This window comes from Pholcus phalangioides, unplaced genomic scaffold, assembly GCF_987345545.1.
Source record: "Pholcus phalangioides strain wild (caught in Gottingen) unplaced genomic scaffold, Ppha-v1.0 ptg000007l_1, whole genome shotgun sequence".
Classification (NCBI taxonomy): domain Eukaryota; kingdom Metazoa; phylum Arthropoda; class Arachnida; order Araneae; family Pholcidae; genus Pholcus; species Pholcus phalangioides.
This window is the reverse complement of record NW_028301600.1, coordinates 42367699-42383744: the sequence shown is the minus strand read 5'-3', so window position 1 is coordinate 42383744 and position 16046 is coordinate 42367699. Positions and strand designations below refer to the sequence as shown.

At 33.0% G+C, this 16046-nt stretch overlaps 1 protein-coding gene across 1 annotated transcript in view; it reads left to right on the top strand.

Annotated features, from left to right (window-relative positions):
* The window catches only part of LOC149085314 (P-selectin-like), an 80619-nt gene that overhangs the window by 27625 nt on the left and 36948 nt on the right, over window positions 1-16046 (top strand). Inside the window, exon 2 of the mRNA XM_089233253.1 lies at window positions 8848-8965. Within this exon, the coding sequence (XP_089089379.1) occupies window positions 8848-8965 (118 nt within the window). The remainder of the gene's footprint in view (window positions 1-8847; window positions 8966-16046) is intronic.

Genomic DNA, 16046 nt, shown 5'->3' with positions numbered 1-16046 from the left:
TTCTAACAAAATTTATTAATACATCCTTTTTACTCAGCCATATTTCCCGATTCCTTAAAACGAGTAACCATTATTCCGATCTATAAATCTAGAGAGAAAAATTCCCTTTTCAATTGCTGACCAAAATATCGATTTTCCCAATTTTTTCCAGAGTTATTGAAAAAATTTTATCATCGAGAGTTGATAAATTTCTTAAACTAACAAACTTCTTTGCTGAAAATCAATATGGATACATAAAAGGTTGTTGTACAAAAACGCTCTATTGAACTTCTCTAAACTTGTTTATAACAGTACTGACAGTTGTAAATTTACTCTTGCCATATTTTTAGACATCTCGTTGGCATATGATAATGTAAATCATTCAATTTTCATTAAGAAACTCAGTTCAGCAGGAATCAGATGTACTACATTGAACTGGTTCATTTCGTACCTCAAAAACCGTAAGCAAAGAGTTAAAATTCAAACCCCTCCAAGTGACTATCACAATACAGAGAGGAGTCCCTCAGGGATCAAATTTAGCCCCCTTACTTTTTATAATATTCATAAACGACTAATGCAAACTAAATAACTACAGTACTCTATGGTCACTTATGTGGATGATTCAGTCCTGTTATATTCTTGCAACGATTTTAACACTAACAACTCAAATAAATAAAGATCTGTGCTTAACCAGAAAATGGTTTCTAGCTAATGACTTAACTATAAATCTTTCAAAGACTAAAGTCATTCATTTCAACTTAATTTACTCTGAAATTAATTTTAACTTCAAATTTCATAGTGCAGCATATGAATCTGATGAACCTCGACTGTTCCTGCGAAAAGATTCAGCAATACATAACATCAAATACCTTAGAATTTATATTAATTACAATCTAAAATGGAAAACCCATGCACTGGGAAACAGCTAAAAACTACGCTTTATTGTACATAAATTCCTATTATCTCAAACTGTAGGGAACAGCAGAAATTCCTGAGAGAAATATACTATACGCATGGTTTTATTCAATTCTCAATTATATACGGTATCATTACATCTGGGGGAGGCGATTACAATACCTTGTTACAATTACTACAACCTATTTTTTCTATTCAAAACAAATGTTTCAAAACTATTTGCAATGCTTGCTCTCAAATCCCAACTTCTAGAATTTTTAGAATTTTAAATCTACTCTCCATAAGACAACGCGATCTACCCATAGGCGGAGATAGACTTGGAAGTCTGGGGGGGGGGTCGATGATGATGTCAATTCATATATACATTTATACATTAGATCAGTCGACTCCACCTTTGACGCTGGAGGGGGGGGGGCAATGCCCCAATGCCCCCCCCCCCCCTGTATCTCTACCCATGGATCTACCGAATCATACTTTACCTATATCGTAATAAATCAATATGCACACAGAAAGTCCATATCATTGAGAAGACCAAACGAAATTTATTGCATACCCTCATTCAAAAAAGAAATATTTCGCAAACACTTTTGCTACCTAGCTCCTAAACTACGTATTTAATGCATTACCTTTGGTGTGTGTAATACAGAATTTATCTAAGTTTGCATCATTTAAAAAATCATTTTTTGAATTTTCTAATCACAATAGACGATATTAATGTATATTTTCAAATATAGAAGTTAATTTCCTTATTATCAATATTCCTGTGGTTGCCTCATATCAAATTTTTTCCATTAAATCCTACTGCCATGTAACATGTATTTAGATATAATTGTAAAAAAATTAATGCAAAATTATTCTATTTTTATTATTACTTTTGTATTAATTTTTATGTTTTTGTATTTTTAATTGGTCGTTCTGTACAGGGTTTGGTCCCTCGGGAGAAATAGTGTAATTTGACTGTTTTTGATAGTGTGTTGCTAATTTTGGAAAAACAAATTTGAATTTGCCTCCAAAATATTAAATGTTGCCAATCCAGAATTTTACAACTGAAATGTATTTTCCAGAGAAATGTTTGATATTCATGTTTTATTGGACTTAAATATGAAAAAAATTGATAGAAAAAATGTTTTCGAATGTCCTAAAAAAAAAAGTGTAGAAACGGTTAACCTCTTCCCCACCATGGACGTACGTGCGTACGTCTTGGTGTTCGTGATGATACAATGTTCTTTGATACCATGGACGTATATGCGAACGTCAGAAGAAAATCATAATAAAGAAAGTCAGCGTTGTGTTGTGGTAACGTAACACGGATGTTACATTTGTCATCTGGTCGTGTGGGATTGTCTGAGGCACAAATAAAAGTATACTGTATTACGTGATTGACGTGATAGCAAATCCGGCCATTTCTTAGCTTGACCACGTTGTGGGTTTTTTTTTAAATTACTTCTTTTTTAAAATCACATACAAATGACCTGTGAGAATAAATTAGAATAATTAGACCTCATTCTTCAGCTGACCATACGACCATATCGCTGTAATAATGAAAAAAAGAAATAAGAGGACATTACCTAAGAATAAAGAAGGTTCTTCTGCCAGGTGATGCCGCCCACGAAGTTCTTATTTTGTGATGGAAGTTCCAACCCGATGAAGCGGTTACGTTCCGCTCACTTGACGAGAAAAAAAAGATTTTTTTCTCTAAAATTGGCTAGTTTTAAAACTGAATAAACTCGAATATAATAACTTGCGATGTGTGCCGGATAACTTTTTTTTAAGTCGTAATAGAATTCCAAACAAACAATCATCCAAAAATATGGGATTCATAAATAGCAGTGTATAAGTCATGGTGCAAACGGATGTGACACTTAAAAATAAAAATCTTGATTTATTTCATAGACATCGTAAAAATGAGAAAGATAGAATCTTGTTTTCCTAAAAAAATTATACCTATCTAAAACGAAGTTCAATCAATCTACAAGAAATTTCATGGTTGCGTGCATATGTAATTTACTCACTGGAAGAGACATGAGTTGAAAGAATCTAAAGTATTTTAAAATTACCATAGCTTATCCGATCATTTTCAGCTGTTTTTTTTTTTTTTTTTTTTTTTGCTGACACACAACTTGTCTTCGTATTAAATTTTCTTTAAAAAAAGTTTAAATCTTTTACAGGGAATGGCTCTTTTTTTCATGTCTGTTCGATCTTCACTTAATCGATGGTTCCCGTGAAGAATGGTGTAGTCTATACTGAATGTTTAAATTTTTCCTTATGAAACAAACTTCATCATTCTTTGGTTTTATCATTATTTATTATAATTTGTATTAGAGTTTTGTTAAAATTGGAAATAAATTTAGCAACAGTAAATGGTTTAGGACCGATCGATATGATGACCTTCATAAACACTTATGATGGAAAGATGATCAAACATTTTTATGCGTGTTTATATGCATACGATACTAGTAGTACTGAAATGATACTATATACGGTCAAATCTCGATAAGTCGAATGTGCAGCGACGGACAAAAAACTTCGAGTTATCGTTGGTTCGATTTCTCAGAAATTCCGGTTTTAGAGTGGGGGAAAGAAAGATTCATTAAATAAACAGCGCTATATTTAAGAATATCGTATCAGTAGAACATGTCAAACTACTGGAGATGAATAAATTCAGAAAAATAAGTAATTCTAATTTAATCATATTTAATTATTGAATGAGAATATATTGAAATAAACGAGACGTATACATACTGTATTATGGAAATGAACGCATACACGATACTCGCATAAATAAAACGAATAAATAAAAGTATTTTCTGTCAAAAAAAATTCAGTGATTTTGTCTATCTTTTTTGTCCTTCTTTCGTGAGAAAGTCATTCAATTTTTATAAAGAGACAAATGAATATGGTAAATTCTATTGCTGAATGCTGAATTCTATTGCTCTGAATGCTGAATTCTATTGCTCTGAACGCTGAATTCTATTGCTCTGAATGCTGAATTCTATTGCTCTGAACGCTGAATTCTATTGCTCTGAACGCTGAATTCTATTGCTCTGAACGCTGAATTCTATTGCTGAATGCTAAATTGTATCGCTAAATGTTATTTTTTGAATTCCCCTCATTTCGACTTAAAGGACGGAAAACTTCGAGTTAAGAGAAATTGTTAGGAAAACTTTCTAACACTTAAATACGAAAAAATTTCTGGGGCCAAGTGAAAACTTCGACTTAAACAGATATCTGAGTTATAGGAGTACTATTTATCGTGAATTGACTGTATTTGTTTTTAACATCAAAAATATTTGCATCAAATGCCCTAATATGAACATTCATATGATATCATAAATCTGTCTAAAAGTAACCAGAAACTACACTGGTATACTTAATTAAAGGCTGATTTTAAATCTATAATATTTTAAAAGAATATTTAAGCTTGTAGCTGGATTTATCAGTGACTAAAACCTGCGCCAAGACATTTTGGCTTCACGTTACATGGGCACATAAACATCTTCATCACACCCTTCTGTTTCAAAAGGAAAATAAATTATTGGCTGTCTCCGCATAGAGACTTCTTTCGTGAAACCTATGATACACAATAAATTGGTCAAACACGTTCCATTCGCTGCCGCAAGATCCAAACCCATTTATCTAGCTCAATGTTTCTCAGAGTGTGCGTCATGTCTCTTAGGGGCGTCCCAGCGTCCCAGTGAACTGAAGATATTGAATTGTGGGTTTATTTATGCTTCCAAGAGGTTCTTTTATAAGTGAAATATCTACTAAAATATTCTGGGGAGTCGCATATGAACCATGAATTGGGTAAGGGAACCGCGGATGACAAATGTTTGAGAACCACTGATCTAGTTGTTGCCTGATGGTATTCCACGTGCTACTAAAATCATATAGAGGTCTCCATATGCTATGGTTGGCCATGGAAGACTTGACGTCCATTAGATGAGCATCTCCCGTGTTACAAAATTATTTCCAGATTCTAGAGATAAAATTTTGCGCAATGTTGAGGTCTCGAGAGGCATCCGACAGAGACTAGACTGCCTGCAGTTTCCTCCTCCTTCACCATTGCTAAGATTCTTCTAATATCTTTTTGCATATTGGATATGCAGAAGCGAATAAAAAAAGAATTCAATACTGGCTTAATTACTCTCTAAATACGGAAACAAAAAAATTATGAGTGTGCCGTTTCTAACCGGTTATTTAATATACATATTAGCTTTCACAAGTTCTAGACTTTGTCACCGTCACTATTTTCATAAACAAAAATTTCCGTCTTATTTTAAGCTAATAACTATGTTATTTCTGATTCTATCTCTTTATACTTATATTTTAATATTTTAAATATCATTATTTATTGATGATGATATAGAAATTCATTTTTCATAACAAAGTTTAGTTTTTGTTTATTGTCTCGAATTTTTATTTTGATAGTGAACGATAACGAGCAAATCTGCATCCATTAACACTGGTTAATCTTAAAGGTAAAGTTTCATAAACCATAACTTGGACATACATTATGTTAAGATTGGCAGATACAGTACATTGAAAAAAAAAATAAGTTGCGTAACTTTTATCGATTTAGTTTCAATACGACTACGCCGAGGGCCGATGAAAATGGCTATTACAGATGGGTATCGATTCAAGCCCAGATACCTTATTAATGAGTGCCACATATAAACGATGCCTTCAAGTCCTTGACTAAATTTCTTCTCATAGCAATTTATAAGCACGAAATATCCCGCTTTCAAAATTCAATGGTGATCGATTTACCTTGACATATTCAACTACCGATCATTGTTTGTGACCTCTAATGACATCCGAATTCTTTGAGGTCACAATTCTGTTTGATTTCATGCGTTTCTTATTGGAGATTTCTTTTTCATTTTAAATCGTCACGTTTCAGTCAAACCTGGGGGAAAATCGTGACTCGTGATATCATTACCTTTTCGTCACATGTAATAGAAACCATTTAGTCTTCCTGCGATAGAAGAGAATTTATTTTTACCTCTGTTGCAGTTAAGATATCTGCCAAAAAAAGATAACTTGAGACATTCTATTTTAACCCTGTATCTACTGACAGAGAGATTAAGAACCAGATCTAAAGTACCAGGTTAAATAATTTGTTATGTTTAATAGCCCTAACCCAATTATTTAAAAAACAGTATTTTTTTGTATTTTTTGTCTTTAATTAGAACTGAAATGGCCCATCAAATAATTAGCATGATATATATTTATTAATTTCATTATATTCATATTTATTACCATTTTCTTCTTATTCTACTTTTCATAATGTGGTAAGTAAAGGGTTAAGAAAAGCTGATTGTTTTTTTATAAATCAGAGTTTCTTTTTGAATAAAATCTCATCGATATCAATGAAGTCATCTGTTAATGTTTTTGATGTTTGTACAACCAACTGTATTCAGTAGAAGCTTTTATTTCATGTCTGATTGGTGAAGCTGATGTCCAATCGAAGGTTAAGCAAATGTTTTACTTTTGAAGCTGAGATTTCTTTTGACTTGTAAAGTTTCTACCATTGAATATATAGGGATAGGCCCTAGTTTTTATTGATGAATTCCTGGACATTTATCTCAGTTTCTCTGTTGATCATTTTTGTCGAACTTTTTTCATGTGTGTGTATATATATATATATATGTTTATATATAAATATAAAATAGCTAAGAAATCATTTTATTCATCAAAATAACGTCACAACATTTATGACGAAATCACAGAGTAAGTTCTCTGGTAAGAAAATATCAAACATTCAAAAAAGGAACAAATGAACTTAGGAAGTAGAAAACTTTGAATACTAGAAGAACCTGAACTCAAGAAACTTGAATTAGACAGACTTAAAGTAGAAAAACTTGAACAAACTTGAAAAACGTTAATGTGTGTAGATACTTTGGTTGACTAGAACGAACAAAGAACAAAACATTGAAATGTTTGAAAAGCTAGAGGACAAAAATGTTAAAAAAGTGTTTCTCACAATCATCTATCCCACTTTTTGAAACTATAAACGTCATCAACATCAGGAAATGAAAACACATCTGTTTTACCCATGTAAGTTCTCATAAAACATATCACGAACAGCTGCCCATTTGAGCTAGCATCGAGGAATTGGATTATACGCGATGAACCACATATAAACATTCGAAAACATAACAATGATAATGCATTTTCTAACTTGTTACAGCAGTGGGTAACATGGGACAGTGTCCCAAGTTTAGACAAACTTGATTTTTTTCTTCTCAAGCCAGGCTGTACTTGACAATAACATCAGAGATGAAAGAAAAAAAATTGATCCGGCATTGTATAGGGGAGACCTTACCTAACATTGCTCCGAATCAGAGGAACCCCCCGCCCCCATGTTTAAACGTAACTGTGGTGCAAAAAACCTTAGTAGTTCACTAAAAAAACTTACCGATTTTCGAGAAAACACATGAAAATTTTTTCTCAACCGTAACACGTTTCACACTTCTGAAATTATAATGAAATGTTAACACAACAATAAACAAACGTGACGGCCTGCTTTAAAATGTAACATGCAACAATCGTCAGGACTACCAACATATTAAAACAAAATAGTCCCAAATCGTCCCAAGTAAGGCTGTTCTAAGTGTGGACACTTGACTGTACTAAATTTACATTTTGCGATAAAAAAACTATTTATCTGGGTATCCTCGACGTAAAATAATTTTTATAAACAGAATATATGAAATAAGTACAAAAAATATAATTCCGACAAGTTGCCGTTGATTACAGAAAAGCAAATTTCTATTGATTAATTTTGGTAATTTATTCAAAAATGATATCTTACGTATAATGGCATGGTATAATACTTTGAGAACGAGCTACGCTTTTATGTTGTTTTAGCAATCGATATATTATACATAGACAGATTCATTCTCCTTCTATAAATTGTTATAGTTCCATGACTGGGCCATTATGATCCATTCCAGAGAAGACATTGTTTAAACAACACGTTATCCGCTAATGATAGTATCGTGATAATGATCGCTTCGTGATACTCACTCCGATTCGGATGTTTTTCCGCGGCTTTGTTTCTAGACTGGGGTGTGTCATCTATTGTATGCATCGTTAATAGTTTGCTATCGCGTTTGGTAGCTAGACTATATAAGAAAAAAATGAACGACTCAATTTTTTTTCTCGGTTGTGTGTGTGTGCGGTGTACTATTTCAGTACAAATTGCTTCCTTACTAACTGTGTTTTGATAGTTTCAGGGATCGAGTAACCAACAGACATGAATACAGAAAGCGGAAGTTCAGTGATAATAGCCACAAACAAAAAAGTTCGTTGACATAAATAGCGCAATTTATAAAATCTTATAAAGCACTGTTTGGTCAGCATTCGAAAAACAAAACGCTTCCTACTAGTGATCTAATTGCTTCTCTTATTTCGAACGGTATGAATGCATTTCAACTAAGTTTCGCACGATTCCTTACAGCTTTGTTAATTCAAAAAGGCGAAGCTTATAATCTGAACACCTTGTATTTTAAGAAGAAAGGATGAATATAATACACACTTATATCGTTAGCTTTTGTAAGAAAAGCGAGGAAGAAAAATCTTATTTCTGCATGTACGCATGCAACACATCACGAAACTCACGCTGGAATTGGGAATTACACTCTAATACTTCGTGACCAGCTAATTTGACATGTTTTAAAACTAAAAAGAGAACTATTACTTCATCAAATAATGATTATTTGAAAAGATAGATGAATAGAATAATGTAAATGAGGTATAACCTGATGAAATAAATATTATAAAATCTATAAGTATTTACAATGAAATGCCGTGTGAAAATCAGTTCACATTTTACAACGATACTTTCTATTCTGAATAACTTCATTTTTATGTGTTTGTATTTTTTTTTTCAATTTCAACTTTTAATGTACAATTCTCATTTCTAAAACCCAGATATTATCTTATTTACAGAACTGACGTGTCCCCATCCGGCCGTACCTCTGTACGCTCAAGTACGCCTTTCAGATTCAAGCAGACGCCCTGGTACGATAGCTACATACAACTGTGATGTTGGCTATGAGCTTTTTGGGTGAGTCAATAAATCCAAGATTGTTTCTCATGATTAATTATCCTCCTGAATTCTTAATTTTAATACTGAAATGATTTTCATCCTAATATAAACAAGATATTGAATTTTTTTTTCCAAAATCATAATCATGAGAAAATCTGCTCGTTCATTCTGGTGTTAATAATTTTAATATATTATTAGCTGTCATGCAGTAGTTATACAATGTGACTTAATATGGAAGTACAGGATGGTTCTAAAATGTTTCTTATTGAAGAGAACGGTAATTAGTTCTATCTATCCATTGCGAAAGATAGAGATTGAATTTCAATCTTTACGAGGGGAAAAAAGCATGCGCGCTTGATCACTGTAGCAGTTGATGATTAAATGAACTCTTGATCATCTGACCCTAAAGAGTCTTATGATTATTTCCTTTCATACCAGTCACTTTTAGTGGCGATATATCTGCAGAGTGAATCAGCGAAAATGAGCTCGCGGATCTTCCATCAAGCGGCAAATGTTTTTTCCCAGACAATGGGCGGTCGAAGAAACGACGGTACGCCTATTTAAACACATTCATGTCCTTGACGAACGGACGTACCTTCTCCCACAAGTTGAGCAACACGCTATCTAACGAAAATTTCACTCAACTTCTATAACTGCGTGAAGTTTAACTGTTTATAAAATTTCCCACGGTGTTGTGTGACTCAAGAGACTTGAACACTTTTGTACTCAGTCAAAATTTAACACACAGCCCTGACATCCATAAACCAAACCATCGTTATTAATCAAAATGTTAAAGGAAAAACACATTTTACTTTTTGTCTTTAGTTTTCTAAATTATATGTGTGCGATATTTAACTACATTTTATGTAATATATAATTTTTGGAAAAACAACCCATTTTTGATGTGGTTTAACTTTATTATTTTTCAATGAATTCAAACTGATAAAAATACTTGTCCTCTCTAAAACACTAGAGCAGTGTTTCCCAAAGTGGGCGATAGAAGCCCGCCTGGGTATGTATATAGGTACTCCTCCTGGGATGGTATAGAACATGATCCCCTATGGATTTGGTTAATTTGGGGCGATGAGGAAAAAAAAAATTTGAAGAAGGGGGGTGGTGTAACAAAGTTTGGGAAACTATATACTAGAGCTTAAAAAAAGAACCTAAATGCTTCCAAAATAAGTATCTTCTACTTAGGCGCATGCAGAATTTTTTCGGGGGAGGGGGGGGGACTAACTGGAGGGGGTTTACGTTTTTTCCTGCAAAAATCACTACACACGCACTTTCGTATTTCCGGAGTTTCAGATTTGTTGATTTTAGTTTTTTTTAATATTTTTGACAACATGTTATATTCTAGAAAAAAATCAGTAAACCACGGAATAAAGAGAAGGATGACTGAAAGTTGGAAGAATTTTCCGGAAATTTTGAGAAAAGAGAAATTTTTCATATTACATATCTGAATCAAATTTCGAATTATCCAAAAAATTCGAATTAGACGGGTAATTTTTAACATTAAATTGAATAAGAGCCTAAAGGTGAATTCCTAAAATTGAAATTATCCAAAAATTCGAATTAACCACGTTTTAATTATCCAAGTTCCACTGTAATAAGCTAAATTCCAATCAATTTCTCCGAAAAAAAGTCACATAAATTGGAATATGAATATTATATTCCGGTGGAACAAATATTTTATCTAGGATACCAAAAAATACCGATATCCTCCTGGTACTGTATATATAATTCTTGGTACTACAGATTATATCTCTAGTACCAAGAATTACACCCATTGTTAGTTACTTCGTCGTCCTTAACAACAAATTATATGGTTCGATGTACTTTATATCAACAAAATTTGAGAGTTCTTCATTAAGGATGTGTACATTGTGTTTTATATGTTATCCTCTGACATGAGAGAACGATGGCAACAATCTTTGGATAGTACTCGCAAGCCATTTTCGCGAACAAGAGTTCTTGTATAGCGTAACAGAGGTAATTCTTTTAATTGCCATAATTTTCTGACATTGTCTTTTTAGAACGTGAGATGCCTTAATGTTTCAGCATAACATATGTGCAACATTCATGTGTATAGGGGAAAAATGTTGCCGCAAATTATTTTTACTCGGCCAACTTTTTTTTCTATAGCGATTGTTAGATTTTCTATCCAGCATTACAAAATTGTTTGTTTCCTATTGATATTCTGGATGAAGAATAGATCAAAATTTGCTTTGGATTAATTATTTCTACGTGCGTTGAATTCATCCCTATGACTACAACCTAATCATGGTACGATTCATTTACTACACTACAAGACATTCTCACTTAGAATATATATAAAAGCAAATACTACTCGTTCATACTATTGTTTAGGATATTGCTATATTTGTATATATTTTTTTTGTATAGAAGTATACCTAGGGAAGTTCTCCATCAAAAGAAAGCAGCGGAAACTAAAGTCAAAATGACCATTGTTAGTCACTCGTCATAATTTTGAAACCTTCATTCAGCCAATACGCGTGGTGTAAGCAATGAGACGTGTACCTCATATTATTTTTATACATGCAAAAACTCACATTTAAAAAAAAATCATTGAGGCGTTTGTATATAGCATCAGAATGATTTCACATGTTACATCTTTGAAAACTTTTCTTAATATGTTCAGGGAAAATAAATTCAACTTCAGTGTCAAGTATATTCGCAGAAATGAGTGATTCCTACTAAAAAATAAGTAAGAAATAATTTAATTTATAAGTGAGGTACGCATCTTATCACAACTTAGGACTTTGAATAAAGAATAAAGCAATCACCAAGCGGAATGGAAGGCCCATAAAAAAGATAGGAGGCGTCATGGTTTTTGTTCTTAGTGCACACACAAATTTACTATAAAACAATCATTTGTAAATATACTACCATTGTGTTTTAGGATGCAGCTTACTGAATACAGGAATTATACACGCTCCGTAAAATTATAGTGGGCAAGATATTTTTTTGGTCGAGGCAATAGTCATCGACCTCAATCTTTGTCCCTCTCTTCACCCGATGGACCTTTTTAACTTTTCCAAAAGAATATAAGAATTATATATATTTATGTGTATAAAGGAAGAAGACGAAATGACTTCTTTTTTTGCAAATCGTGAAGACGAAGTGGGGTCAAATCTTTTGGACCTTCTATTGTTTCTTACGAGAGACCTTGCAGAGTACGTACGCAACCAAATAAAGCAACCATCCGTCCAACCAAGGACACTGGCTAAAACTGTTTCTGTTGACTGCTGATTCAGAACCGCGGAAACTTTTAAAAAACGATCCAAACCGACAACTGATTATACGCTTTAAGCGTCAAGGTGCTATAATACTACTTATAACATACTAATTATGTCTTGAATAATAATGTGAGCGGCTGTTGAACTACCGAAAATCAGTTTTTAAAAGTAGAAATGCTTCCATGTTGGAATACTCGTTCTTGATGATTATGTTAAAGTACTTTTCATATAAATCACTTACCGGGAGAAATATATTTAATATTCTAAAGAGTCTCTTTTAGAATTAAGCCTAATATGAAATTTTTGAAATCCCAGCTCAAAATCCCGAAAAGAAATCCGAGTAAAGAGATGCTTAATATTAAGCGGTTTGAACGGGGTTAATGAGTTCAAAACTTCAATCTACAGTTTTGCATTCCAACGTAATTACTCGTAAATGACCACTGATAGTAGTTGATAGTCTGTCAGGAAAGATGATTAATAATACAGACTTCCCCAATCGATTTAGAATTTAATGATTGTTTTTATATCACTGAGATTTGAATAGTACGTAGAAAATTAGGTCGTTCAAATATCATATTCACCAAATATATAAAATTCTATGCCAGCAAGATGTAGATATACAATACATGTAATACTTCTGCTTCCTTTGCGAAATCGTTCTAAAGTTATTACCAGTAGGCGTATTCGAAATAACTTTCACGTATAAACGATTGTAAGCGATCTGATTCCATTAACGGGTCACGTTATTCACCGTAAAATTCATTTTTATCCAGACGTTAGAACGAACTACTGTACCGTCGTAATGAACTTGGCCTCGTTCTACCATTAACAAAAATAAAATAATTCCTTTGAAAATTCTTTTATCAATGAGCTGTTATATAAGTGATGTAACTCATTTATTACTCTTAACAATTTTATAATTGTTATTTCAAGCTCGATTCGTTTAATTCAGGGGCAAGGCAAAATTCAAATTTAGATCTATTTCACTGTTTACAGCATGGATCTAACTGTAAATGAAGATAATGTAACAAGAGATATGTTATAAGATGTTTCTTAATTAAACACAGACTACTTTTGTTTCAATTTATTATGATAATAAATATGAAGTAATTAATTTAACAATAATTATATGAAAACACTGTTTTCAAAGGATTCGTCTCAAAACTTTAGGTTTATTAACACTGGAGCTAATTATTTTGTGAGATGAGAATATAACGACCGTACGATTGCTTTTAATTCAATGATTTAAATTTATATTAATTCGAAAGAATTCTAAAAAATAAATTGCAAGCATGAAACGAGATGAACGCGTGCTCTTTATGTCTTAAATGACTGTCATTTTGATTTCTCGTGTTATTGCACAACATCATTAACCTTACTTTACCGAGAAAATCCTGTTGTAAATATAAAAGCAAACATTTGAGCTTTAAAAGGAGAGGAAAAAGAATCCCGTGAAAAAAAACGATTTATTTGGTGAACTGCGGAAGCGATGTTGCGTGTAAATATCTCACCCGTTTTAAGTTTTTTTTAAGAAAAAAAATGTGTCACGGCTGCGCAATTTCGTCTTCGTTGTTGTACTTGGATACAAACAATTTTTTCCAATAGCCCCTTTTCGGCCATTGTTGGTAAGAAATACAAAACCTGACCGCTACGTTTTTATCCCGATATAACTTATCAACAAATTATTTTTGATTTTTAACCGGCGTTTTCTTTCGTTTTTGACCTGTTGTGAACCGTGGTCTGATGTTAGCGTAGGGTAATATCGGTATTGTTACCGTATTTATATATAGGACGATCATAAAATAACTTTGCCGTTATACGAGCCCCTAGCTGCCGCAAAAATCAGAGAATACGATAGAAATTCGAGGTATGGATCTTTCAAAGTATGCGCTAGAGAAGGAAGAGGAAAAAGAAAACCCTAACGGTTGAGGTTACAGCAACAAAATTTCGAAAAACTCAAATGACAACACTTTTTTTTTATGCATTGCTAAGTGATCTGCGTAGCGAAAAACCATAAATGTGTGTGTGGTGTTGGAACGGTAATTGTAGCACGATAAATGTGCCAGGACACAGACAAAGAAAGATCTCAGCACAACTTCCTGCGACAGTAATAATATGTGATCTGCATCGGTTGTTTATACATGTTTTTTTGTCTGCGTCAAGCATCGGCGTTTATCATGCTACGGGTATGGTTTCAACGCCCTTTATGGTGGTTTTTTACTTTGTCGATCATTTTGTAATGCATAAAAGTGAGTGTTGCCATTCTAGCATTCTATTTTTTCGAATTTTCGTTGCTGTAACCGTAACTGAGAGAGCTAGGGTTTTCCTCTCATTCTCGAGCGCATGCTTTGGGACACCTATATCTCGAATTTCATTCGTATTCATTGATTTTTTGCAGTAACTAGGGGCTAGTATACATGAAAAGTTATTTTATGACCACCTTTTTTTTTTTATATACATATGGAAACAAACAAGGTATTGATTGGGTGATTTTTTATAAAACTTACACGTTTTAGCATTTTAGAATAATTTCTATATTTTAAATTATGCTTCTAACAGTCGAATGGTTAGAGCATTAAGTTCAGGTTAAAATTAGTTTTAGCACTGAATCCTAGGTGTAGCCAATTGGAATCACCTTTAGATTGTAGCTCATAGTTTATTCAGCTGACTCTGGCAGTCTACATATAATGGCCGTGGTCCAACGAGATATATCAAAAAGATATTTTGATTCCCCAAACTATTATTACTCACACGCACAGTACACTAGACATTCTTATTAAATGTAACTCAGTTTTATCACACATCATTATTTTCAACAATCTCGTCTTTTCATTTATATGCGGGCGAATCTGTTTATTTCTACAGCCAATTAACTAATATTAAGGGTGATATATTTTTATATTTATATTAAATAACTATCTTTTATCGACTACATGTTAATATATATCAACTACTGCATTCAATATGTTTAAACGTACTCTCAAATGTGGTTGGATAGAATAAATAATTCGCAGAATCTTATACTTAAAGTCGGTATAAAATGGTGTCTTTTTAAAAAAACATGGCTGAAAAAACTGGCTTTGTATAACTTTCTGTCAAAATTTCTACCTTTGGGACTGCTCTTGGAATCAGCGATTAATATTTTTGTGAATAAATTTTCCCCCAGATATTTCCTTCAACAACTCTAATCCTTTTTATAGATACCGTATCTTGATTTCTCCTTCTACCCAGAGCCTTACCTCAACCATTGTAGTAACAGGACCTACACATCAGCTCTTTTGCAGACTCGCTGTAACTTCGTGGTGGATTGCAACCGCTTTAACCACCACTGCCATCTCTCTCTCTCCATGTGACAGTCGATGTACCATGGATTTTTTCCATTTCCTTTTTGTACCTGTCCGAAGCTACTTTCCCTACGGGATCACCTTTTTGATGTCTCTCACCCCTCTCTTTCGGATCTAATAACTTTTTTAAACACCCAGTCAGATGGGGGTTTGCGATTTCATTTACAATGTAAAAATACGCATTTGTAACGCGTGTTAAATGTTTATTTTATACTTAGATTTGTATATATTTGATGTCTAGAGATCTGTATACCAGTGTCTTTAACGTGTTATTACATCTCAATTCATCCCCCTTTTCTCTTTATTTTGTTCAATGTAACTGTGCATTTATGTGTTCGCTCACGGGCTTCCGCCTCAAGCAGAAGTAAATAAATTCTATTCTACTTATATACAATACTAGCTATAATACACGGCGCTGCCCGGGTTTTCTTTAATGAGGCTTTTTTGGATCACGTGATACTTCCCTCTTTCTTTGAGGAACATGCAAACCGTGTCTAA